The 18,441-nt window shown below is 40.6% G+C and overlaps 1 protein-coding gene across 1 annotated transcript; it reads left to right on the top strand.

Annotated features, from left to right (window-relative positions):
- The first annotated feature begins 1,268 nt into the window (after nucleotides 1-1,268).
- On the top strand, nucleotides 1,269-13,814 carry SLC16A1 (solute carrier family 16 member 1). The gene is made up of 4 exons (XM_056867536.1): nucleotides 1,269-1,485; nucleotides 10,792-10,935; nucleotides 12,164-13,033; nucleotides 13,429-13,814. Exons 1-4 carry the CDS (start codon nucleotides 1,269-1,271, stop codon nucleotides 13,704-13,706), a joined length of 1,509 nt encoding a protein of 502 aa, XP_056723514.1. The 3' UTR covers nucleotides 13,707-13,814.
- Nucleotides 13,815-18,441: the final 4,627 nt, after the last annotated feature.

Genomic DNA, 18,441 nt, shown 5'->3' with positions numbered 1-18,441 from the left:
TTAGCTCCTTGTGCAGATTAATTCAATTCCAGACAATCTTCTATTCATTGAACTTCTTGAAATGTAGCACTTAATTCTGAGTACATAGATTTGTAAAAGAACAATGGGATTAAGGTAGTATTGCCAACCTCCAGGTGGTGGTTGGAGATTTACCGCGATTACAACTGATCTCCAGGCAACAGAGATCAGTTCACCTGGAGAAAATGGAAGTTTTGGCTATTGGACTCTATGGCATTAAAGTCCCTCCCCTCCCCAAACCCCGCCCTCCTCAGGCTCCACCCCCAAAATCTCCAGGTATTTCCCAACCTGGAGCTGGCAACCCTAGATTAAAGTATTTTTCTCAACTCTGTACATAACCAAATTAACCCCTCTATTCACCCCCCCCAATCTAAAATGAAGTCCTAACTGGCCTTTGCACTGCCTAACTGCTGTAGACTTGAAATTCGGTGATTTTACAATTCTATTTTAATAGCCAAACTTTTTAAATGGTTGTGTGAGAAAGATTAGAATTTATTTTGTAACTCCCGCTACCGTGCAGTTGATAGTTTTAATTCACTCTTTATAACTCATACTTATGGGTATGCTATTAAAGCGAATATGTATCTATATCCATCTTTAGGATTTAGCTTAGGCGGTGGTGGTAGGAAATTGGACTATGTTATTTCTGAAAATACTGAGCAAAGCTGCTTGTCAGAGTTTGTTAGTTAATACTAGGATGGTGGTGATATAGGTAGATATAGGTAGTTGCAAGTGCACCCATTCAATCATTTCACGTTACTCAGAGCTTCCCCTCCCCAAAAAAACCCTTACAAATTTCTGAATCAAGTGCATTAAAAATAATTAAAGTTGAGCTTCTCTTAAACCCTAATACTAGTCTCTAGCTGCTGATCTTTAATTGGGGTCAGGATCACACAGTCTTGAGCTGTTGAAACTGAGTTTTAACATCACATGCCTTTTGAACCAAGTGCACTTGAAAACACATAGCTTTCAATATGGCCTGGGATGAGTATCTAAGAATCTAGCTATCACTAACTGCGAATCACTAAAAATTAGCATATAAATTAGATGGTAGCCAAGTTGTGGCTTTACAGCTGGGGCTCTAAGTGCAAATGCTGGATATCATTCTGATGGGCCTTTTCCCTCTGTCACTTTGTTTATTTCAAGAGACCTAAAAACACCCAAGGTACTTCAGCCATTGTAACTGCCTTGTTCTGTTTTCTTTGCAGATTTTTGATTCCTAGCTGAATTTATCACCCTTTGGATCCAAGATGGCACCAGTAATTGGAGGCCCTGTGGGATACACACCACCAGAAGGAGGATGGGGCTGGGCCGTAGTTGTTGGTGCCTTTATCTCAATTGGCTTTTCCTATGCGTTTCCAAAATCCATCACAGTATTCTTCAAAGAGATAGAGATAATCTTTAATGCATCTAGCAGCAAAGTGTCCTGGATCTCTTCCATTATGCTTGCAGTAATGTACGGAGGAGGTAAGTTTGCAGACTGAGCGGACTGCATAATTTAATCGCATGTGTGTGTCTGTGGAGGCTTCCTTTAATTGCTGTTTCTAATTTAGATCATACGTTAGTTGGAGACCAGAAGATATCATTAATCTGTTTTAGGTACCTTATTTGGTTTCTCGTGTAGTGGACTGAATTTATTTTAATACTTCAAATGGGAAAAAACCTAGCTTAATCTGTCCTGCTTCTTTTCAAAGCCATAAATAAAACCTTTCTGGGGAATCACTTGTATAATTCTAAAGTTGTTCTTCTTGCAGTGTACCTGCCTTATATAATTTTTTCAGAAGACTGCCTTAAGTAGTTAGGGCATGCGCACGACTTGTTTCTTAAAGCTAATTTGGATAACGAAAAGAAATGGATTTCCTAGGGCAGGGGTGGGGAACCTTTTTTCTGCCAAGGGCCATTTGGATATTTATAACATCATTCGCGGGCCATACAAAATTATCAACTTAAAAATTAGCCTGCTATATTTGGTCAAACATTTAGCCAGGAGGCATGACCGGAGTCGGCTCCAAGTGTCTGCCACATAGAGTGACTCACGTTTGAGCTCTGCTGTCCCCAGCTAGGCCCAAGAGATTCAGGCAGGGCATCATCCTTCTGAGCTAGAGATCAGCCAGGACCCATGAAGGGCCAGACCAAATGATTTCGCGGGCCTTATACGGCCCCCGGGCCTGACGTTCCCCACCCCTGTCCTAGGGCGATATGGTGAAGGAGCAGAGAAAGGGCTGGCTTTCCAAAATCTTATCACTGTGTGTGTCACCCTGGGTGGAATTTGAAGATACAACAACCTTACAAAACCTAAACACATTCAGGTCAGGTGACTTGTCTTAATGGCAGACCACTTGGGAACCATTGTGCACACCACCTTTGATGTAAATGTCATAAAGATAAATAAACATAATGATTGAGAAACCTGCCTAGAGATATACCATATTAGCCTTTGCTTATATGTATTGCTTCTTGCAACTGAAGTTGAAATGTTGGTAATGTTATGACAGTGTGTCCATAAGCGTTAAAACTAGGACTTAAAGAACAAGACAGAGAAAAATCTTCCCCCTTCCAGCCTTGCCCCAGTGAGAGTGAAAAACAGTTTAAATTTTAACTATTTGCTAAAAATTAACCTCATTACAAACAGTTGTAGAACACAACATATTTAAGACTCAGCCTTACTACAGTTGCAACAATTGAATTTTAAAAAAAAGTAAGCCTGTATCAACATCTTCGGAGCTAAAGACTTCCGGTGGTGCTGCTGGGGAGAGCACTCCATTTCCCCAGGCTGTCCTGGGAGAAATCCAAGTTTGCGTTATTTCTGGGGTACATAGATACCCCAATCCGACCCTTGCAAGTGGGTCGGAAAGCAGGAACTCCCTGCAGCCCGCAAACGCGGTTTGACCTCCTAGGTACTCTGAGGGGGCTTTTTAAGCCCCTCGGAGTCCTGGACGCCGGTCCTGCGAGGGCACTAGGGAAGGACATCGCCAAAACGCAACTTAGGCATCAAGCTCCACCCTCCACCACCTTAATACCAACATAAGGACTACATAAAGAAAAGAACCTCACCTCTTGACACCCACGTGAGTACAAAAGAACTCTTCGTCTACTTACTGGAAACTTGAACAGACGGGGGGCTGATAAGAATATTTCTGGGACCCCCATTCCTCCTTAATCCGAACTGAAAAAGTTTGATCTGAGTTAGCCATCGGGCTTAGCGACAGGAGCCTTATCAATCCGATCAGCCTAAACCATAATAAAGAGTCGGAAGGATACCTTTTGATTGACAAGAACTATCACCAATGGGTCCAAGGGAAGGGGAGGGTGATTTTTCTTCCTGATTTTCCGGCGAAGAATATCCTGCCACGTTTGCAGTAAGGGAGCGCCTGGAACGGAAGACCCTCTATAACAACCTATCTATCATCGGAACTAAAATAACAGGAAGTAGTTGTAGGACCGATTACGCGTCGCACTCGAGTTACTTGGAAATCATTCCTGAAGGAACAACCATCGAGAAGAGGCGGTAGAAGGTCCACGGCACTAGCAACTTCCTGTATACTTCCTGATCAGCCCGACCTAGAGCGACCGAAAAAAACTCACTGGTATTTCAAAACTTTAAAACACAATTCTAGAGCCAATTTCGACTCTTTTCAATCCGAAAAATTATAAGGCTGATGTTTGAATTATTATCTTTTAATTAGAACTTTAAAGGCCCTGTCTGTGGACATGTATTTTACCAGCTTTTTTTGGCTTAATACATAGCCCTGCTCCTATGAAATCAAAGGGAATTTTACAGAATTCAAACATGGAAAAAAAAATACAGGACATGCTTGCTAAACATTCTGAGGCGACAATTAAACAATTAAAACAGATTTCAACACAGATGGCTCAACTGATTTCAATGATGACGACTCTTGATCAATCATCACAGGTAGGCAATCAGAAGTTGGATCTGGTTATAGAAGACATAAAAGTCTTGAAAATTCATACGATGACCACAAATACAGACATACAAGCAATGGACTCTTCTGCCCAAAAAGTTATGGAAGAATACAAGGATACAAAGAAGAAGACAGAAGTTCAAGAAAGCAACCAGCCGGCGATAAAGAGATCAGACATACAAGAAATAGACTTTTCATTTAAAAAAGTCATGGAACGACGTGTGGATATAAGGAAGAAGAGAGCAGGTCAAGGAATACAGATTGAAGCCACGATGGAGATGAAGCCCAGAAAGAGTTATTTTTGGATACGTATCCTGTCTGAGGAAATGAGAGAGAACAAAGAAATCCTGTTCCCATACCTGACTGGCCTATTTCAGTTACAGAAGGAAGTATTAGACCATGGTTAAAGGATTGATTTAAACATGATTGCTGGATCCAAAGGCTTTGATAGTGTGGACGGGTGGCATGGCTATTAATGATGTAGTGGAATTAAGATTAAGACATCATTTTGGGAATAAAGGGCTAGAAATTCTTGAGAAAAAAGACTGGATTGTTAAAATGTTTGAAGTGGCAGAAATGGCAAAACTCACAGCTATTCTAAATGAAGAAAATGACGTTCGGTTTCTGGGGGAATGGGGGGCGTGGATGCATTATTGTGAATATGAGTTAAAATTGGGAAGAATGGAAGAATATTTTCTAATCTGATCCAGAGGATTATTTCTGGTTTTTTTTCATAATGAATAAGCATAATTATATTTACTAACAGATTATGGTTTTTTTTTATACAGGATATTGATAGTTTATTAAGATTAGATTAACTACGACGAGATGAACTTTTTATTAAGAGGAAGATAGAGGTGAAGGGGAAGTCAAAATTTTCCATTTCTTTTTTTTTCTTTTTTTTCTTTATTATATGTTATGGAACTAGAACAACTTTAGGTTAGAATTGAAATTTTATATTGTCATAGATGTTGTTTAATGCAATGGAAAATTTTTAGTATAAAATCCAATAAAATTTATAAAAAGAAACATCTTCGGAGCTAAAGACATTTGTTTTGTTACATAATGAAGAAATGGGATAGATTGAGGCTTGTAGCTTGTAAAGGAGGGGGACGGAACCAGTTTGGTTTCCAAATACCACATGGTAACATGGGAATTTTTCTAATAAACAGCTAGAAAATAGTCAGTGTATCAAAACACCTGTACCTTTAAAACATTACTCTGCTAAAGATCAGCATATTATACATTATGGAGACTGTAGAATAGGATAAATTAAGTAGCATACAAATAGTTTTAAAGTAAAAAGTGCTACAGATGTGTTTTTCTTTAAGAAAATTGACAGCAGGTTTGTCTGTATACATAACATCAATATATCTAATTCTTAACTTGGCCCCATCTGGAAATACTTGAATCCAGAGACCGGGGCAATGAAGAGACAAGATAGATCTTCCTACAAACCTGAGAAAGCCATAAAATTTGCAGAAATATCTGATGTTTAACAAAAAATACATTGTGGATTAAACCTCCCAAATAACAGAAGTTTTAAGAAATGTTGTTTTAAGAAATGACTGCCCTCAATGGCCATTGCTAGGCAATGAACAAGGGATACAGAGTACCATAGGTCTAAAATATAATTACAGAAGCATCAAAAAAATACCAGATGTAGTATATATAATGCTAAAATTGCACCATTTTTGAATTGAGGATGTATTACGGTACAATCTTATACTTTTGTAATTGCAATAATCTTTGTATTTTCCATTACATTTTGTAATTTTTGGATTATATATACACCTTTTGATATTTTTTATGCTTCTATAATTATTTTTTAGACCCCTGGTACTCTGTACCCCTTGTTCTTGTCATTCAGAGGTTTCCTTTTTCCCTTTCTATTTCATTGCTAGGTACCCCCAACGATATTGCCTACATTCAAGCCTTGGTTTCTGTCAGGTGGATGGGGCAGGGCCCTTACCAAATGTTTTGGCATTTGAGGGAAGATTCATTAGAGCCCAGTCTGGAGCATCCACTAGGTGACTTGCTAGTATGCAAGTTGCATGATTAGCCCAGGCCCAGCTACTTGCTGCTGTTCTACATCAGCTACCCCAGGAAAGCCAGTGTGATGTAGTGGTTGGAGTTTCAGACTAGGTTCTGGGACACCCAGATTCAAATCCTTGGTCTGACATGGAAACTCCCTGAGTGATCTTGGACCAGTAACCAACACTCAACCTAACCTACCTCACAGCATTTTTGTGAAGATAATATGGAGCAGATGAGAACAATGTAAGCTGCTTTGGGTCCCCTTTGTGGATATAAATGAAATAATATAATTGAAGATGGGGGCAGGGTGGTTGGTACTGGTGGGAAGGGGACACTTGTTGGCCACTGTGTGAAAAAATTGCTGGACTTGATGGGCCTTGGTCTGATCCAGCACGACTTTTCTTATGTTCTTAAAAGGAAGCATGGACAGGTAAGGATATGGGGCCTGCCAAGAGGAGGGAAAGAGAAAATGGTGTGCGGAGATGGGTGTACAGGGAAAGTGAGATAGCCCCCACAAGTCTTTGCATGTTCCTCACTGCGCAGCTGGGTCCGGCACTGTGCAACTGGCCTGCCCAATCTCAGCAGCTGGCCCCGCAATCAATTCGGGGGGAGAATCTGCCAGGGAGTGGGAAGGAGAGAAAGCTGAAGACTGGTGGAGCAGATAAAAGTCGGTTAGCTGGAGGATGGGAAGGAGAGAAAGAAGCAGGAAAAGAGGTGAGGCTAGGGGGACTTTCAGGGAAAGGAAAGAAGTGGTGGAGGGAGAAGTGAGATGGCCAGGAGGTCATTGCAGGTCCCCCACTTGCATTCTGTAATGCTTGTTAGGAAATGAATTTTATAGTCCACTCTAGACTCATCCTTGTAATCCATAATGCCTTCTTCTTTATCTCTTACTTCATAAAACTCTCATAGTGAGTCTAGGTTATTTTTAAGGCTTCCTCTTCTCTCCCCCCCACCCTGCCCTTTTCAGCATGGCATGACCTCCCACTTCGTAAGCAGAGTGAGTATTGGTGGCTTCTATAAAACTCTCATAGTGAGTCTAGGTTATTTTTAAGGCTTCCTCTTCTCTCCCCCCCCCCCCGCCCTTTTCAGCATGGCATGACCTCCCACTTCGTAAGCGGAGTGAGTATTGGTGGCTTCTATGTTGTCGCAATGTTGGTGGGTGAACTGCCTAACTTTTAAAGTGGTTGACGTCGTTAGACTGAGCGTAAGACTTTTCCCTTAGAAAGGAGCAGTCTTTGCTTTGTCCTCCCCCTGCTTGCGAGGCAACCGGCAAACTCTCCTGCTCAAATGTTACAGTAAGCACATAAACTGTCACTGTCTTAATGAGACCTCTGTAATTGTTGCTGGTTTCTAATGGTTCAGAGAATTCATCTCATGAATACTCATTTGCAAAAGATTGAGAGGGAATCCATACTGTCAAAAAAACAAGGACAGTAACAATGCTCATTTGTCCCAGAACTGGACATCTGTGTTCTTAAATTCTCTGTTCGGATAACAGTCCTTGTAAAATGATTGCTGGAACATAGATTTATCAGTGTCGTCGTCCCCCCTTCAATCACAAGAGCTGGTTTATGCAAGAATGATTAGCCTAGGGTTTGAGACGTTCATCTTATGCAGAGAATCATCTAGCTGGACAGTGTGGTAGAGTACACAACTCTGTAATATGTCTGCAGTTAAACAACTCTAACTCTTATAGGAGTATTTCCAAGATTAAGCGCTGCTACTATTATTTACAGTATGTTATCAAATTATATGGCATTTTACAGAGTAACATAAGCTAGACCCTTGGGCCTTCATCCTGAGGTGCTTTCAGTCTAAACTTTGGCAGTGGGAGGGAAGTAAGAGGATGAGTGGGATTAATATTATTCCTGTTAATAAGGATAATTGTTTCTTTGGTTCTTTAAGAGCATTTCCAAAAACAATGCAAGGAACTTACATTCAGCTGCTAGAAGAAGGCACGTCTGTCCCACAGTGGCAACATTTGAACAGATACTTCCTGTTGGTGGTGGTCTTGAAATAAAATTCACTTTTGAAATTGTACAGTGTTTCCCCTGCATGGCAACCAAAAATGTCTTCAGTGGCTGCTTAATCCCACAAAGGGTTTGGGGCTGGGAATACAGCCTCTCTTTGTTCTCATAAAACCAGAGTTAAGGGACTAGGTCCCTGTTAGTTTGTTCCAGAGAAATATTTCTGTTACATGAACTGTATGAAGAAAGAATTAAGTGGTAATCTGTGCCAGAAAGTAGAATAAAAACAATGGTTCACAGATTTGACCTGATTAGTCTGTAGCCCTGAGGCACTTGTAGTAGGAAGGAGTAAAATCACCGAAGAGCTAAATTATAAGTATTTTTATTTTTGTTTTACGCAATTGGGGTGGGGGGAGGCTTTGCTATTCGCCAAAGGGAGTTCCCCAATTGTTTATGACTGTCCCTGGGTTTCCATTCATGAATCTGCTGTCAGCCACTAGAATACTAAACATTTGATAACATCTCTTTTGTATAGTTACAATGCAACCTGTGTTTATTCTCCCTCTCCCATTTCACAGTAGTAGAATTTGAAAAATGCATCTGGGAACTCTCTTCTATCAGTTATTGGATGCTGTAGTGAGGCTGGGCTGGGCTAGGCTAGGTTTAAGCATGGATCTGCCAATTCTGTTACACATTAATTTGACTCTTGTTAATCTGCTATGACAACTGTCTAGAAATAAGAAGGCCTAGAAAAAAATCCAGAAAAAAGTTTTTCCTGAAGATTTTTACATCTTTTGCATGTAAAAATTGAGAAATCTGGAGGGGAAAAACCCTCCTATGAAAAAGAATTTTCCCTCAAGTCACAGCCAATTTATGGCGACCCCATCCACAGGGTGGGTAAGCAGAGGTGGTTTGCCATTGCCTTCCTCTGCTTAGCATCCAAGTCTTTGGTGGTTTCCCATCCAAGTACTGACTGTGGCTGACCCTGCTTAGTTCCCAAGCTCTGATGAGCATGGGAAAATCTCCATACTTTCGGAATGAGTGAAATGTGCTAAGACAACATAGGGTGCAGCAATTTGTAACTCTCTCACTTTAGTATTGGGTGTATTTGTAATTTTGCTTTTAGAAAACCAAGGCATTATACCTCTAAATTCCATTAATATGCCTGTTAATACAACTATATACTAAGTTATAAATGATGCATTTGTATGTTAAAGCCGAAAAATAGGGTTTGATGGGAAAGCAAGTATTGCACATATTTCAGTTTCCCCCAAAATTTCATTTTTCTGATTTTATTTCATGGCTTTCTAATTGATGGAAGTTTTACACATCTCTACCACTGTCAAACTATTTATTTCATTTACCAAAACATTCTTCTTATTTTTGAAGGAGAATTGGGCTGAAACTGGGAAGGAAGTAGAACATGGTTTTAAAAACATCTTGAGTTGGAACTGATGCTAAAGAAAATCGTCAAGCTGTGCACCAGATATTGTAGACTTGGTACAAATTGGTGGTTGGATCCTATCAGCTTGTTCTGCTAGTGCCAGTTGTCCTCTTACCCAAGAAGCACACTGCCAGTGGAAGAGCCTCCTCCATCAATGCAAGGTTTCTTGTGCTAGAGGACTACTCTGGCAGAACATTCTGGTAGGATCCAGCTCTTTGATTTCTAAACCAAAAACTTTGATTGTGAATCTAAAATACAATTTTCTGATAGTCTTTTTCCTCATCGGATAAAGTTGAGTGTAACCAGAATAAAATCTGGATCATGGATCATGTAGGTATAGGTACACTATGCATGCTGTCTGTTTTTTAAATTTTAAATATTTTTTAAAATAATCAGATACAAAGAATAACAAAAATAAAAAATATAGATAACACTGAGATTGCTACTACACATGAAATTGATCTAACATGCTTAAGACAAGATAGCTAACTACCATCATCTATACAGTCATTGATAGACCCAAGTTATAACATTAGAAAATATTTAATTTTGGGTCAAACAAAATATTAAATGTATAAGCCATCATGTTTATTATGCACCCTGTATGAAAGCTACAATTGAATGGTAGTTCCAGAATAGATGAATGTTTGTATTCTTAAGGATGATCTAAATTTTAATTTCAGTTTCAGTTAGAGATGGCAGAACACTGTAACTTCCTTAATGCAAAAGAACTGTGGTTAAACAAGTAACACGTTGTACTACATAAACACTTTGTTGTTCTTTACTTTGTGTTCACAGAAACTTTATTCATGGCTCTTAACTTCCAACCTTACATAGGATTTAACATTCATAGCTTTCTAATGATATATCATCATTATCATCATTAGGGGGGTGGTCAGTTGCACAGTGGAGTACAGTCACTATATAATTTATCTCTTGAACTCTGGGTGTGCTGTTAAGTGTTGACATTTAGTTTATAGATGGTCTGCATAGGCTCTTCATCAGAAGTATCACTGATGTTGGGTTGTGGTTGCCTCCTGCTTCAGGACAATTGAGACAGCCATAGATGCAACTGTAGGCTAAACAATTTAGTGCCAAAAGATGATATAAGACCAGCTTTGCTTAAGAAGCAAGGATGTTTGGGAATTCTGAAGAAGTGAGCCATGACTCACGAAAGCTCATACCCAGCCAGAAATTTTGTTAGTCTTTAAGGTGCTACTGGGCTCTTGCTTTTTTCTACTGCTACAGACAGACCAACATGGCTACTCATTGTGTAAATCCATAATATTGTCTTCTGCCCACATGATTTGGATATTTGCTTGGCATATGACTCCAAATGAATAAAGAGTAAGTGTTCCATGTCTGAGTAACTATTGTCTGCATCTTCCATTTCTCCTAGGTCCCATCAGCAGCATCCTGGTGAACAAATATGGCAGTCGTCCAGTAATGATTGCAGGGGGCTGTCTGTCAGGATGTGGTTTGATTGCTGCTTCCTTTTGTAATACTGTGGAAGAGCTTTACTTCTGTGTTGGGGTTGTGGGAGGTGAGTGATGCGAGTAAAGGACATATATCTCTTCTTAGTTACCTAAATAGCAATCTTAATGTAAGAATACCAATTGTAGCCTATTGAAGTGAAAATATCTGAGCATATAATTTCTGTGTGTATTGAGGAAGATCATTTTAGGTTATTCAGAGGGAGGAGGTCAATATTAATCTCTTAGGGAAAGTTCATTGTTGGTTTTGCTGTAAGCAGAAACAGAAAAGCTGAGCCAGTTTGGTGTAGTGGTTAAGAGCAGCAGACTCTAATCTGAAGAACTGGGTTCGGTTCCCCACTCTTCCGCATGAAGCCTACCTTGGCCAGTTACAGTTTTCTCACCAAGTTTTCTCTTGGTCCACATGGAGGCAGGCCATGGCAAACCACCTCCAAATGTTTCTTGCCTTGAAAACCCTATGGGGTTTCCATAGGTCTGCTGTGACTTGACGGCACTTTCCACCACTAAGGAAAAGTTAGCTCCTTGAGCCTGGGAGGTCAGATCATCCTTAGCCTGGCTCCTGGGCAGTAATGGCTATCATGTCATTGCATCTTGTCTGGAGAGAGTCCACAATCTTCTTCCTTCTCTTCACCCTCCCTCCCCCCACCCTGCCAGCTTTGACAGGGCACCTGAAAGATGAAGTGGTTCGAGCATACAGAAATGCTGTAAGCAGAAGCAGAAAATCATACCACCAAGTAATGCCCTTCTCTTTGGTAAATGGAGGTCACCTTAGAGTTGAAGAGGCGCTATTTCCTGATGGGAGGTGTCCCTTCGTGTAAGAAAAAGCATAGGGCCTTCTCCAACCCGTCACCTTTTCTGTTACTGGATTGTGACCCTGAACCGTAGCACATTGCCGATGCCCCTCCCAGAAAGTGAGAGGAGTTCCTGCCAGGTAAGAGCCATGGATGTACCTTCCATGGGATGGCCAATGGCTATTCTTCTTCTGTAGAGTATTAAATACTTATTTAGCTGCTACCTCCAAACAAACTCACCATTTTAATGTGTAGAAATCTTTAACTCATGCACCCTGACACCTTTGTAAAGTTTCATAGAGGTGTCAAGTGTGCAGCCGTTGGGTCAGACAGTTCTAGCCTGCTTTCTGAACAGCGCAATCCCAGTAAGAGCCCAGCCTTCTTCCTGTCACTCATCTGATTCTTTCGCAAATCTTTACATAAAGCTGTCAGTATGCAGAACTGCAGTTGTTGTCCTTTTAACCATGTGTTTACTTTGGCTTTCTAGGTCTTGGACTTGCATTTAATTTAAACCCGGCCTTGACTATGATTGGCAAGTACTTCTACAAGAGGCGTCCACTGGCTAATGGACTGGCAATGGCAGGCAGCCCGGTATTTTTGTCAACGCTGGCTCCCATGAACCAAAAATTTTACAGCATTTTTGGGTGGAGAGGGAGCTTCTTAATTCTTGGGGGCCTCTTGTTAAATTGCTGTGTGGCTGGATCCCTGATGAGACCAATAGGACCCAAACCAGACCAGCAGCAGAAAGAAATGAATAAAGAAACATTGCAGGAAGCTGGTAAACTTGTGAAAAAAGAAGAAGGTGCAGGAGACGTCAGCACAGACCTTCTTGCTGAGAAGACACAAAAACCGAAAGCCACTGTCTTCCAGACTGTGAACAGGTTCTTGGATTTGTCTCTCTTTACCCACCGTGGATTTTTGCTGTATCTGTTTGGCAACGTGGTCATGTTTTTTGGATTGTTTACACCATTAGTTTTTCTCAGCAATTATGGGAAGAGTAAGCATTTCTCTAACGAATCTTCTGCCTTCTTGCTGTCCATTCTGGCCTTTGTAGATATGGTGGCCAGGCCATCCATGGGCTTGGTAGCAAACACCAAATGGGTGAGGCCCAGGGTGCAGTATTTTTTTGCGGTGTCTGTGATCTATAACGGCTTGTGCCACCTTTTGGCTCCTTTATCCACAACCTACGCTGGATTTTGCATCTACGCCGGCTTCTTCGGATTTGCCTTTGGCTGGCTAAGCTCTGTCTTGTTTGAGACGCTGATGGATTTAGTTGGGACTCAGCGGTTCTCCAGTGCCGTCGGTTTGGTGACCATTGTGGAATGCTGCCCTGTGCTTTTGGGGCCACCTCTCCTAGGTAAGAGTATTTATGTTTGGGGAAGTGATTGTGTGGGAATGTGTATGCTTTTGGGGGGAGCAGCTGTCAAAACATGAGGGCAAGAAAGTACACTCTACAATCACATATATGTAGTCTTGTGATTCTGCTACCATCCAGATGCCAGTGGAATGATTGTGTCACCATGTTCTACACCAGAATGCATCCATAGTAAAATTGATTTTGATCCGATAGGGTGGGTATACATCGTCGTACAGCTTGTTTAAACCAAAGGGTGGTTTTGCACCTGTATAGAAATAACATAAAAAGAAAGGAAGCAGCTGGAAGTGTTTAGTGGTAAGGCTGAGGCACCCGTACCTTGCCATGAATTTCTTCTGCAGACAGTCTTATAACATGTGTTTTTTTTGGCCTCTTAGGTAAACTGAATGACATATATCATGACTACAAGTATACCTACTGGGCATGCGGCATCATCCTGATCGTCTCTGGGATCTTCCTATTTATCGGGATGGGCATCAATTATCGGCTGTTGGCGAAAGAGGAGAAGGCCGAGGCCAAGCAAAAAGCTGAAGGGAAAGAAGAGGAAACTAGTATCGACGAGGCTGAAAAACAAAAAGAGCCGAGCAATGATGTGGCCATTCTGCCTCAGAAAGCCACAGAAGATGGTATAAAAGAGGAGGAGAGCCGCATGTGAGAGACTGGTATTTTAAGTCCAATAGGACAGGGTAAAATATTATCAACATGATACGTTGTATTTGGATGGGGGAGCACTACTGGTTATGGGCAGTGGTGAGAAGGGTAAAAATCAGGTGATTTTCTTTTTTTAAACAAAGCTACAAATTGAGTGTGTATCAGCATTTGACAGGAGTAACAGAGCTCAGTGGGCAGTGCCATCTTTTTATTGGGCTGGGTGGGAAGGGAGGGGAATTTTTATACTCTGGCTTTTTTTTAACAGTAATGTGAATGTACTAATATGTGTCTTAGGAGCTTCCACATTTAGGCTATTTTGGCAAAGCCTTAACTCCAGCCTACAAAGTGTTCTCTTTGAAGGTTTATAGTCTGCGTAGGCCATCTCCATGAAGGGTATATGGCTTCTTTTATTCAGTAGGCTCTCAAGGTTGTGTGTTAAATGAACACCATTTCAAAGTTTTCCAAAAACACATTGCTGCCAGAATCTTGGCAGAATCGGACGTGGGGGAGAGAGACTGGTGGATCTTGATGAAACAGTTTTTCAGTTCTGATATTTCTGAATGACAGGGTCAAGCTAACTGCAATGTGTTAACAGCATCTTTTTGAAAATCTTTTCAACTAATGCAGGATTTTAAAATCTCTTCCTGGTTAAATCTGAGGTCTTGAAACTGAGTAAAATATGCAGAGACAGTTTCGTGCTCTTATATCTTAACTTATTATGTAGTCAAACCTACTCTTAAAATAACCGTATGCTTCTGGCTGTCATTGGCCTAGAACGTTTGTCTTGGCAGAAGAATACAAAATGAAATGAGTATCAGTACAAGAGAGTGAGCTGATTTTGAAGGGCATGCCTTAATTGTTGTCAGGACAGTCAAGATGTATACCTTTTAACAATCTCTTAGTGTGATTCAGTGCCTAAATAAGCCACCCTAGACAGGCCCAATAGAAAGTAAGTCCTGTTGAAATTGTAGTGACTTACTTCCAAGTAAATGTATTTAAGATCAGGCTTGTTATCTGCATTGCTGCCACTCTTACTCTTACTGCTATTTCACTGCTCTTCAACTGTGCTGCTTTCAAAGGTATGTTTTTCAGTTCTGATGCTCATTTTGCTACCTAGGCAAAAGTCTAGTATTCTGCTCTGTGCTCTGGAATGCTAGCTAGCCAGAGCAGAGCAGGTACTGCTAAGATGTCAATGTCCCTGATAGAGATTCGATAATAAGTTTTACCTTCTGATCTGCCTCAACTGTATATCCTGGAAACTTTTCATATAGAGAACTGACATTCCCACAAAACACTTGCCTTGTTAAAGCTCATACTGAAGAGAGAATGCTTTTCAATTTTGCAAAGACCCTGTATGCTTAAAATACTATGCAAATAGTAGTGCTGGTAAATGGTCCAAACATAGTTAGTATGAATTAAGCTGAACAAATGAGATTTTATTTTTTTCCATGCAAATATATAGTTTCTGACAAGTGACCTTCCCTTTGTAAAAGAATTTTCTGAAAATCCCTTGACAGTATTACCCAATGCACTGTGAAGTCCACTATTCTGTTGTCTTGGCTGCTGAAGTTAGTTAGTTTTTTATTTTGTAATTGCATTGTGCTCTAAAATTGTGTAAAAGGAACAGGTCAGGATATTTTCATACTTTAGAATATGTTTATAAAGCCAATAGAATATTTTGTATAAACAGATTTTATTGTACTGTACTGAGCTGTGACATTGTGAAACCAATGTAATGTATGTTCGAAAGTTCTACTTGTCAAGAGTTCATAGCAACTGGTTCACATTGCAATAAACTAACCATTAAAACTGTAGCGTGGTCCATGTTCTTCAAAGTGCAAGGAGTTATGATGAAAACAGCCGCATTTACATATATTTGGATTTGACATCACATTTCGCCAAGTATAAGGAGCATACAGCTATCCAAAAGGCAATTTAGGAATAATTGTTCTCCTCTTCCCCCCCCCCCCAGCATATAGAAGTACTCCAGCTCCTCAGTCCTGAAAGTATATTTAATTTTAATAATCTATTAGGGTAGAGCCACATGTCTACTTCTCAATGAAGAGCCAGAGTCCAATATGAAGCATTAAATAAAATCTTAGAGCCAGTGTGCTCCAGTGGATGGCAGTGGTGCATTTTGAAATGTGATTCTGATTCAAACTACAGTGTAACCATTGACTCATTTTGTCAGTGACAGTAATGTAGGTCATTATTTGTGAGGCAGAACGGCTGTTGTAGCATTTTCCATAGATTCAGACAGTTTATTTGCGGCCCTTGGCCAGATAAAACAAGATACATGGACTAAAATGGTCTTACCGACAAAGGTTTACAGTCCAAGCCTTAAGTCACTTAAAAAATTAAAAATAATAAAATAAATAACATCCGAGTTACATCTGCCATTTGGACTAAGAGAGTGCTCTGTGGCAACGAATTGCCATTGCAGCCGCACAAAATTTTGCTACCTGAGAGCTGATTGAGGGATTATCTCCTTGTAGGAGCTTTTCTAACTTTTCTCTTTCCCTGACGGGTCCCATTCTCAGTATGAGGGGCTCAATAAACTTAGAGCGGGGTACAGTGTAATAGTTACAGTTCAGGAGAATATGTTCAGTGGTTTCTAAATCCCTGGTTTTTCAGGGGCATAGTCTCTCTGCCCTGGTTAGCATTTTCCATATATGCTGTATTTTACATTAGACCCTGATCCTATGCTGGGTAGAACACGGGATTTAACTTTGGACTCCCTGTGTTGGGTGAAGAAGGTTCATATGTACTGTTATAAAACCAAGGTTGTAACAGTTGAGGTGATTGCCACTTTAACTTAGGGAGGAAGTTGTGTGGTCCAAAGGTCACTTCTCAGTAGGAATGGGGAAAGAAAATGGTTGGTGAACAGAATAGGGCTGGGGTTGTTTTCTGCTTCTGCCTCCTAAGACTGTAGGAATGGACTTGGAGTGTGTAATATTGGCTGGCTGGAAGTAGTGACAATAGACACTTCAGTTTTATATAGGGAAATGGGGCATAGGTGTTCAACTCTGCTCTGCTAATTGCAGTGAAGATACTGCCATATCTAGTGTGACATATTTCACTGTTTGTTCCAGAACAAATAAAGCAAAGGATTCCATCAGGTTGTAAACTAATCAACACTCGGTGCCTGGTGGTGGTTTTGTGTTTAATATGTGTTGCTCAAGATAGTATGGGAATCTTTTTTTCAGGTATCCTGGAGTCCACATCAGTGTTCTAGTCTCAGTATGATGGTCACCTTCATCTCCATTCCTTTGCCTGTATTTATAGAGGCTATTTCTTTGAAATGTGGTGGTGGGGAGAGGTTGATTTGTACACCTTTTCTCTTTGTTGAGAATGTTCTTCAACAACTTGCATTTCAACCAGATTGAATTCTTCACTGATCTTGCTGCACTAAGTGGAAACATGGCTCAAATCTGATGAAATGAGTTACAGTACACAGATTAGCCAAAATACATTCTCCTGTGTGAATGCAAACAAAATAATGACACTTCTTTAGATTAAATGTTACCATATGGGACGGGGTCTTGAATTGCCTCTTGATCTACATATTAGATCACTGCTTCTCCACGTTTATAATACCTGATGTTTTGCTTGAAACTAAAGCTGGAAGTGAATTGCACTAAACTAAAAGGTTGAGAATTATCCATTAGAACTCACCCATTCTGCTTCTGCATGAGTTCATGATCTAGCCATTCATCCTTAATGAAAAGAGGCAAAGCTAGAGCTCGTGCAGAGATGCTAGAGATAGCTTCCTTTAAACTGTACCTCATCCTTGCATCAGGAATGAGCAAATAGTCAATTGCAGGCATGCCCCATCCCAAAGAAAGGCAGATTGACAGGAGGTCAGAGATTTGCAAAGGCAGAGTAGTCTGGTTCCTCTGTGGGTGGATGCTTTGGGCTCAAAAGCCTTTTGGTATCTAACTTTCAATGGTCTTGTCTTGCAGACCCCTAGTTTCCCTAGTACCCTACTTGGAAATAACAATACTCAGCTGGATATATACAAAACAAGGTAAGGCTGCCTAGTAATAGGCACAGAGATGTCTTCAAGCCATTTGGAACTATTAGCTGGGTCGCCCAACTGATAAAATTTTGCTAGCAAATACATTGAAAGGAACAGCTCAGGGTGTGGAAATAGCATACCTGTATCTTGATCTTGGTGATCTGTTGAGCCTGGGAGACTTTAGTAACTGAGTACTACTGTCCTCTTTTGCTGCTGGAGGCCATGCTGCTGGGCAGGAATCCAGCTCAACAGCTCTGTCCTGAAACAGTGAAAGACATGAATGTTCAAGAGTCAACAGCTGCTTTATTGTCAAATGCATTTAAAGAGCTTGGATGCAACAGCAGTGTTGGACCAAATTCTCATCAATTGTTACTCCTAAAAAACCAAAGGAGGCTAGCTCCTGCTGGTTCTCACTGGGCATATGAACCATTCTTTGTTGTTGGCGTTAGTAGCTTTAAAAAAAAAAAACCTGAAATTTGATATGTTTAATGTCATTTGACAAAAATGTACCCTTTTGGAATGAATTTTAATTTGCTGCTTCCCCTGTCTATTGGTGGATTCTGGACCTAGTGCCTTGCTACTAGTAATGCCCTGGCCTCTCTCCTGAACAACCGGCTGCCTTTTCTTTTTATACAACATTCCTGTGGTTACAGTCCTTTAAGTGAGTGACTTTTTAACTGTATGAAGCTAAGAACTGCTGACGTTCTATTTCTGGGGGGAC

This window comes from Euleptes europaea, chromosome 2 (genome assembly GCF_029931775.1).
Source record: "Euleptes europaea isolate rEulEur1 chromosome 2, rEulEur1.hap1, whole genome shotgun sequence".
NCBI lineage: Eukaryota > Metazoa > Chordata > Lepidosauria > Squamata > Sphaerodactylidae > Euleptes > Euleptes europaea.
Note: the sequence above shows the minus strand (reverse complement) of the source record. Positions and strands in the feature narration are given on the sequence as shown.